We start from the raw sequence: 9,176 nt of genomic DNA on the forward strand, positions 1-9,176 counted from the left end.
TAAGCACTTAACGACACAGTACAGTACGAGGAGGATTTAAGGGGTATTAAGGGGGATATTTAACAGTTTGTACCCATCACATGTGTCTGCAGAGGAAAACGTTAGACTGAGAATATGGCGTACATTAACTTCATCAACAAAATACTCAAAAACAAAAAAACAACATTTTATTAAAGGCTGTTGTCAAGTTCTGACGTTTAGCTGAAATTATAATTAATCTATAATTTGTTAAATTGACATAAATACTCCACCAGGCTTTAGAGTATAAAAGACCACGTGTGGTTCCTGAATTATTTTTGTGGATCCCCTTCCCTCCACCCCTGCATATATTCTGCACACTGAACTTAACAAAGGTTTTCTGATAGTTTCCGACCATCATGATTAGACATGAATGCATCACAAGACGTGTACTCTTTACTAGCATCATCTGCACTTCCTGCTTACGTCCAAGCGCACAACGTCGGAAAGAAAACAAGATGCGGTAGTTGAACTTCACTGAAGAGTTGTGACCAATGACAGCTTTATTAACGTGTCACTAAATGCAATTTCTGTGGAGCCAAGGCGTGTGGCAGTAATAGAAACTGAAACATGCAGTTCTCTCCCACCAACGGAGATTTCACGTTCGTGTCTTCGACCGAGGCTGAAGGTAGGCTATCGCTAGCAGAGCTACGCAGCTAGCAGGCCTGAAAAGAGCTAGCCTCGTACCTGCTCACGTCGTTTATTTTCGTGGTCACGAGTTAGATTAGATACCCAGGTGTAGATCAATCCACACTAAGAAATAGCACTTTGCTGTGGGCTGACTCTGCATTTCTGAGTAATTGGTACACAGTAATTCACAGGTAGACAGTCTGTCATTTAGCTTTGCTAAATAACTTCAGCACTGATACGTGGCTGGTGGAGAACGTAGCTGCCGAGTACCAAGTTTACTGGCTAAACAAGAAATTAAATGTTGCTACTTAAATTGTGATGGAGTAAGTGACTCTGAGTCTCTCCTGGGTGAGGGTCTGGTTGCTGCTGTTATGATGCGGAGGGTTTTGTTTCCACGTCAAGGGAAAAGTCACTGCTTGTCAATACAGGCTTGCTGTAAGTGGTCACTTTTATCTGGGATGAAACATTTCACTCTCATCCAAATTCATCCGTCCACAGTGGTTACTGTGAATGGGTCACATGTTATGGCTTTCATAGTCACTAGATGTCATCCGGGTTGAACACATACGTGATTTTCGATCAGTGATTTAGGCCGCAATACCTTTTTGGATAAAAAGTAACGCAGTACGTTACTTTATTACTCAAAGGAGAAAATAATGTTATTTTATGTAACTCTATAAAATGGGTGGAGCACATTGTCTCATAATTGCCGTCGAACAATATAAACCTGAGGCTACGGTATTTGGATATGAACACAAAGCTGAAAACAGCAAACCAAAATGAAAACCAGTACAAAGACGCTTCAAAGCCCCACAGTGACTCTGCTGTACAGAAACGTTACAGAAGGTAACAATGGAGGCTGTTTGTTGCCTGTTGAAGTTCAGGGTCTGGCTGCTTGGGGTCAGAGTTCACTCAGGTTCTTGACTAGCTTAGAGTTAGCTTGCTGTCTGATTAGCATAATGCAGCTGTTTCTGTCCTGGGTGCATCTTCCATTTTACCATCATGCTCTCACCCTTTTGTGCAATAAAAGTAAAATAAAAGTCCATATCCATGCTGTACACTGTGCTGGTATTTTCCTCCTCTGACATGCAAATTCCAATCAAGTAAGCAAGATCAATAGATAAACAGACTAACATTTCCAAGGAAATGAACTCCTGGGAACCGGTTCTCGATTCCTAGTCCCATCCCCTGTGTGTGTAACTGCACTGATTGGACAGGGGCTTGTTAAACATGCCAGGCGAGTGCGCTCTGGCAGCACGCTGGAATACCTTCCTTATTTAAAAAAAAAAAAAAAGATTTAACCTTTGCCTGCATCGGTCTCACTCTTTATGTTTAGAGTGGTGCTGCCACTAATGTTTACTTTGACATCCTAATTTTAATTAGGACGATTATTGGTCAGCTTGGTAAGGCTGCATTGAGAGTAAGAACTGGTTATAGCGGTGGACTTAAAGCTGTTTTGTCATAGATCTTGCAGTGTGTATTTCTGGATTCATGCCATTCTAAAAGCACACATTACACGATGTAAACAAATATGTCATCCTCAGAACTCAGCGGCACCATCAGCACTCCAGATGTTAAACTGAATATAGGCAGTGACAGTGGGAAGGACCCGTATGCCACCACCTTCCTGAGACAACGGGGCTACGGCTGGCTGCTGGAGGTGGAGGAAGAGGACAATGAAGAGAGCAAACCTCTTCTGTAAGTGCATGGTGGTTTTATTTTGTAGGAACAGCCATAGTGCTTTAAGTGTGTTGTATTATGACTCACATCAACTTGGCTAATCTTTACAATAAACTTATATAGTGGGTTATCTTTCCCCCCGCAAAAAATGTCATCCAAGTCTGCACTGTGTAGACTTCTTTTAGATAACTGGGAGTACTTGTAGTGAAATGTTTCTGCTTTTTTATAATTGTACTGAGATGTTGAAACTGTAGGATTACTTACGGGGAACTTATTCTCTACCTGAACCCAGAGCAGTGTGTCAGAGATGTTCCTGCTCTATGGAATAACACAGATATCAGAGTACACAATACAAGCATGCACTATTGGAACAAGATGTATATCAGAGGAATAAAACAATAGATCCCCTTTAAGGTGAAGGGCTGGACAGTTGTATTATTCCACTGCTTCTGAACAGTTCAGTTCACTTTGTGCTGCTTGCTCAAAACACATGCACATCTGTAGATCCTGTTTTTGTGATCTTTACCATTGAAACTAACTGGGTTAGACTTGACTTTAACACCAGTGATGATCACGTCATCTTGTTGTGCTTCTTTTTGAACAGGGAGGAGCTGGACATTGATATAAAGGACATCTATTACAAGATTCGATGTGTGCTGATGCCAATGCCATCACTGGGTTACAACCGGCAGGTGGTTCGAGACAACCCAGACTTCTGGGGCCCTCTGGCTGTGGTGCTGCTCTTCTCCATGATCTCCATCTATGGACAGTTCAGGGTGAGGAGGACACAAGAAACACAGCTGTGTCGTTTCATTCAAACATGTTCAAACTACAGCAAGACCATCATCATCTGTCCTGCCTGGAGGGCATTTGAAACCAATGTTTGTGGGTTAAACAGGAGTTGAAGTAGTGCTCATTATGTTACTGCTTTTCTTTCATGTAGCTTCATACTGAATCCAGAAAAGAACTAAAGCCCAAAATAGCATTGGCCGTATCAAGCAGCTCCAGTGCACTGGGCTGCACAGCACTTTGAGATCTGTGTGGATTGGCTGTGGGTTCCAGTCTCTGCTGGAGCCAGTAGCCTCCAGTAACTCAAAACCTTTACTTGTAATTAGGGCTCGGCGATATGGCCCAAAATCCACATTGCTGTAACGATATATATCACAACATATTCTTTTCTTCTGTATATATGTCTGAACTGAACAGTATAGAATGCCATTTAAGCATATTTATTGTGCAAAACTTTTCAAATAACTTTTAAGATCTTTTTCCAAATACCAATACGCAAAATTCTAAGTTGTTTAAAATAAAGTGGAAAATGTGCCTTTGGAACAGGCTTGGAAAAGATCGGTCTGCTGGTGTTAGGGCCACCTTTGTTAGGGCCACTTGACTGACTGGTGTTTGTGGAGGGCACAGTTTTTGGCTTTCCTTTTAAACTTTTGGTATGCAGACTTGGTATTCCATCTCTTTGCTATTTTTCTGCTCAACATCTGACCGCTTAAACCCAAACCAGGTCCAAATGCGTCGCACCGGTCTTCTTTATGCGCACCGGTCGACCGTGGTTCAGGGGGTTGGGAAGCTCATCTTGTAACCGGAAGGTTGCCGGTTCGATCCCCAGCTCTGTCTGTCTTGGTCATTGTGTCCTTGGGCAAGACACTTTACCCTACTGGTGATGGCCAGAGGGGCTGCCCCAGGGCAGCTGTAGCTACACCTGTGGTTTACCTCCACCAGTGTGTGAATGTGACAGTGAATGAATAGTGGAATTGGAATAAATGCAGTCCCCACGTGTAAGCTCCATGCTTGCAGCCACTGTGATGCTTTCAATCAAAACAGGTGCAGCTTGATGACATCATCAACATGCGGTAGAGCTGTATAGTCAAAATCTCTGCCGTTGGCCAAATTCATATCGTTTCTACCATATAACGTTTCTACCGCCCAGACTTGTAATAGCTAGGATTACTTCCTGAACAACAAAAGTAGCTCCAATCCTATGGTGAGCAGTGGAAGCAGTGAGTCTGTGAAAATGAAGACGGATTGCACAGGTCTGCAAAAAATATTTATATATTTTTTCAGCTGCGTGGGATATTTTAGGTAAATTTGATGTTTGTAGGGTGCTGAATCCAAACATGATCTCCCTCCATCACGAACAGTTTTTTTGCAAAACACAAAGAATTTACATTAAGGTCGTGTCCAAATTCATGGGCTGCATCCTCCTGAGGCCGCATTTGAAGACCGATTACGTCACAGCGACGCGCCAAAGGCTGTCCAAATTCGTAGACTCCTCCGAACGCAGCCGACAAATGCGTCCTCCTTTTCACCGCATTTGAAGGATGGGTCGGGTCTGTCCTTCGTGGCCCACCATATCCCAGAATTTATAGCGTGGCCCAGCCAAACTCCAGTTTCCAACGATGGCGGCCGCTACTAAGTTTTAAAATTACTCATACTAATCTTTCTGGGTCACAAAATAAACTTTTAACATATTGTCAGGCGAGAAAGTAGCTGTGTAAACATCAAATATCTGCTCGGTTTATCAAGATATCACATATTTGCAAAAGTGCTTCGATGTTTTCGGAGCATCTGTTACCCACCAGCTCGACAGCTAGCCGGGAGCTCGAGGGTCACTGATGCGGCCGAGAACGGCACAACTCCCGGCACATCATTTTCAGATCACCGCGGACTTTCGCTGCTCGGGTTAAACGTAATATATAAGTCCACTTAGACAACCTACAAATGTTATTGTTGGGCTTTTTTCAGTGTTTTATTTGTTCGTGAGTAAATCGGTTTGGCTGAGATTAAAGTTATTAGATTAGATAAAACTTTATTAATCCATCGGGTGGGTTCTTCCTTGGTGTTTACACAGCTGAATAAACGTCAAACAGAAAACTGATTAAACAGAAGTGTGAGACAGTCGAGAGTTTACTCCAGTGTCCTGTTATATTTTAGACAGCAAGGAGCAGACGGTGAGTTTATTAAACTCCACCGAGACAGCGGTGACGCTAATCTGAAGGCTGGACCGTCACATTTCACGGCCGTTTACTTCCGGCCTACCCGACCTCCTGAGGACCCGGCCCACGTAGACTGTGAAGGCCGGGTCCTCAGGAGGATGCGGCCCATGAATTTGGACGCGTCTTAAAAAAGCACAACAGCGATGAAACAAGTCAATATTTTGTTACAATTAACTATGCATAATTTTTCTCATGATTGAACGTAGAAACAAAAAACGATTCGTTCATGATAGATGTAACACTACACGTTTACTCTTGTCTGTGAAAGCTTCTCTTTGATGCTCCCAACACGCTTCCCTTTCCTCCCATTTTCTGTTTGTATTTCTCTGGAGTCTCGCTCTTAGAAATATTACATTAATGTAAGAAGTCATTATGGGATATGGTTGTTAACTCAGATTTCAGTTTAAAAATTCTACGCTGAGTTAAACTAAAAACATGAGTTTTGCAAGAAAATGCGACGAGAAGGAATTTTAAAAATATTTTTCCCGGTTTCAGCGAGTACAAATGTATAAGAAACACTCGTATGCAGTTTTTTGGTTGCAGACCTGTGTTACGTTTCATTGTTGAATGAATTTCCCCTGTGGAAGAGGACTGTGATGATCGGCTGCTTTGTTTCTCTGTTTGCTGAATTCGGTTAGGCCTATTACCTGGTTTTGTTTGGTAAGGTGAAATATGTCAGGTACACACCAACTCGGGTTCATTGTTTGTACCTCTTTCCAGTACAGAGTACAGAGTTGCTTGAGTGAGAGAAGATCTTGTAACTTAGTGCAGTTGATTTATTTTATTACAAAGATAAAAGTTTGCATTGAAGAGGAGTTGATTTTAGTTTGTATATGCTGTTGGTTATAGTTCTTATTTAGTCCCATCTGGCTTCTTGACAGATATCTGATGAAAAACACGGCATTTTGTTTGTGCCAAGTGACATTTGGAAACGACGGATTGAAAATGTGTCCAGTGGAAACTTGAGTACATTGTGCTAATTAATTGGATTAAATACAACCTTTCCTTTGAACCAACCACGTCCTTATGTGTAGACCAACAAATGCAGCTTCACTAGACAGTACTTTGCATCCTCTACATTATATGCATCTGCGTCAGACATATGTATAATGTACTAGCTGGATACTCTTCTATACTCACTGTGGCATAATTCAGTGTCAACACCAACCTGTTCTTTGCATTCACAGGTTGTGTCTTGGATCATCACCATCTGGATATTTGGATCACTAACCATCTTCCTGCTGGCTCGTGTTCTTGGTGGGGAGGTAAATCCAGCTGACACCTGCAGCACTTGAAGTTAACTCTAACTTGTACATACAGAGGATAAGAAATGCTTTTGTTCTCCTGAGCAGGTTTCATACGGTCAGGTCCTTGGAGTGATTGGGTATTCCCTTCTTCCTCTCATCGTCATAGCCCCTCTGCTCTTAGTGATTGGAGGCTTCGAGGTGGTTTCTACACTAGTCAAAGTGAGTCACTTTAAGAAGCAAGTGTCTTATGTTTTCATGTTGTTACAAAGCTCAATGTTACAACCTGTCTCATAGGCTACAGCAAAATGAAAGATGTAAATAAAGAACATGATTATGACAGCAAATCGGCAGTGCTATGCATGTATGGGTATTTTGTAAAGATTGTAGGAGGCAGAGACGGCTCAAACACGTGCTGAGCTGGTCTAGTCTAGTAAGCTGGTGTTCAGATCATTGTAGAGAGTAAGTGAGAGGGCCCGCTCCGAAACGGAGGCTGGACGGCTGTAGTCAAAGGCTACATCTACACTGATCCGGATAAATTCGAAAACACTCTGCGTCCACACTATCATTTTCAATCGTTTCCGAGAGTTCGTCCACACTGAAAACACTTACCGTCCTGTAGTGCGCATGCGTGAAACATAGGACAATTCGACCTGCGTCATTTCCTTCTGCCATTTATTTTCCGGCTCTTTGAAGCGTCGCGGCAGAATGTTGAGGAAACGCACCGAGTCGTTCAAATGGACTGACACTGAGGTGGAGTTGTTGCTGCGAGTAACACAAGAGTACAAAGTTGCTCTGAGGAAACATTGGGTCTTCTGGAGCATGTACAAACTGATATTAGAATCAGAATTAATCTTCAATAGGGCTGCTGCGTAATGCCGTCCGCCATCTTAGTTGAATTGGTCACATGACTGCATCACATGACTAAAATGCGTTAGAGTTTTCGAGAGCCTCCGATTTCGCTTTGGAGAGCGTTTTCAAAACGCTGCGTCTTCCCTGACCAACAACGCCGTCTCAGTGTGGACGAAACAAGTCCAAAAACATGTTGGTGTGAACATGGAGACAGAGCTTCATAAACGTGACAGACACTGATGCGCCTATGACAGTTTCCTCATTTCTCCTCACGAGAAGCGGATAGAAATGTATGAATAAAAAAATAGAGAGCCTTGTTATTTCTGATGGTTTGAGTCCTCCATAGTCCCTGGTTCCAAATTCACTCCTTTACTCTAAAGGAAAATATCCGCTGCTTGGTTCAGCACGCATTCATGGAGTATGCAAGAAAAGTCAGGGACACAAACTGCCTGAGAAGTTTACGTCAACAAGCAGTGACTTGAAAAGTCAGAGCAGGATGGCATTAGAACCATCAGGTAATTAGAGCATTGCTGTAATTGTGCACTCCAGCCAGTATGTTCTTGACAAGCTTGTCTTCTAATGAGTCTTTCATAACCCACAGCATGATAGAAAATTGTTAATAATTGTAGCTTTTAGATAAGCAATGAAGTTCTTTCACCCTGTGGCTGTTTGCTCTTAATGTTGAATGAATGTCTTCTCATCTTTCAGCTTTTTGGAGTTTTCTGGGCTGCATACAGTGCTGCTTCACTGCTTGTCGGAGATGAATTTAAAACAAAGAAGCCCCTTCTCATATATCCCATTTTCCTACTGTACATCTACTTCCTGTCACTATATACTGGAGTGTGATTGGATGACCTGGAGCTGTGGACCTTTTCATGGACAGTTACCCTGGAGCATGGGTGGGGGGGAAAAAAACAAAAAACCTACAAAACCAGGATTTTTTTAAAACTCTGTTATTCTAGATGTTGGGGAAGTTGGGAATATATACTAATGTATATAGTTTTTCCCTTGTGTCTTTGGTCAATAAAGTGCGTATGCTTTTGCTGCTTAAACTTTGGTATGCAGACTTATCAATCACCAGTGCAATACAGATTCCAGAGCCCTGCGTAAACCTGTAGTTCTTGAGTCTAGAAATAAGTCCAGGCCTGGATATTAATGTCATATTTTTAAAAAGCTTAATCACACTGAGGAATATGGTGCCAAATATTTATGTATGTTTGTGCTGATCCTTATTGTTGTGCACTGTAGCTTTCTACCAGAAATGTTCATTTATGCTTTTCCCTTTTTACAGACATGTTAATTTATAGATTTCAGCAGTGGAAGCAGGTGGAATGGGTCAATCAGAAGGATATAAACCATTGTCTACTAAATGTGGTGCCTTGTTCTCTAAACCCTGAGTCCTTTTTATACAGGACTATACTCGTTTGATCAATAATACAGTAAATTTGTAGAGTAATTTGTCTCTAAACCATCTGGTGTCTCATGACTCATCACTGCTTTACAGTAAACCCAACTTTGTCACACTTAACAGTCCTGTAATCTATACTGCAGCACTAGATTTGCCTACAAATTTTACAATCATTTGTAAATGTAGGGTCAAACACACTAAGACAGTATTCTTATTCAGTGCTACTGTACTTACAATTGGGTTTCTAATGTTTGTAGAAAAGAAGAAAAAATGACAAAGCCAAGAGTAACAATCATGTTACATCCCCACGAAGGTCTAGGTGGTGAGGAGACTAACATA

The 9,176-nt window shown here is 41.9% G+C and overlaps 1 protein-coding gene across 1 annotated transcript; it reads left to right on the forward strand.

The window, feature by feature from the left end:
• The first annotated feature begins 411 nt into the window (after positions 1-411).
• Positions 412-8,897, forward strand: yipf4 (Yip1 domain family, member 4). The gene is made up of 6 exons (XM_040033883.1): positions 412-646; positions 2,193-2,346; positions 2,933-3,104; positions 6,521-6,598; positions 6,686-6,799; positions 8,138-8,897. Exons 1-6 carry the CDS (start codon positions 589-591, stop codon positions 8,273-8,275), a joined length of 714 nt encoding a protein of 237 aa, XP_039889817.1. The 5' UTR covers positions 412-588; the 3' UTR covers positions 8,276-8,897.
• Positions 8,898-9,176: the final 279 nt, after the last annotated feature.

The sequence above is a fragment of the Simochromis diagramma genome, unplaced genomic scaffold, assembly GCF_900408965.1.
Source record: "Simochromis diagramma unplaced genomic scaffold, fSimDia1.1 OVJJ01000176.1, whole genome shotgun sequence".
NCBI classification, from domain to species: domain Eukaryota; kingdom Metazoa; phylum Chordata; class Actinopteri; order Cichliformes; family Cichlidae; genus Simochromis; species Simochromis diagramma.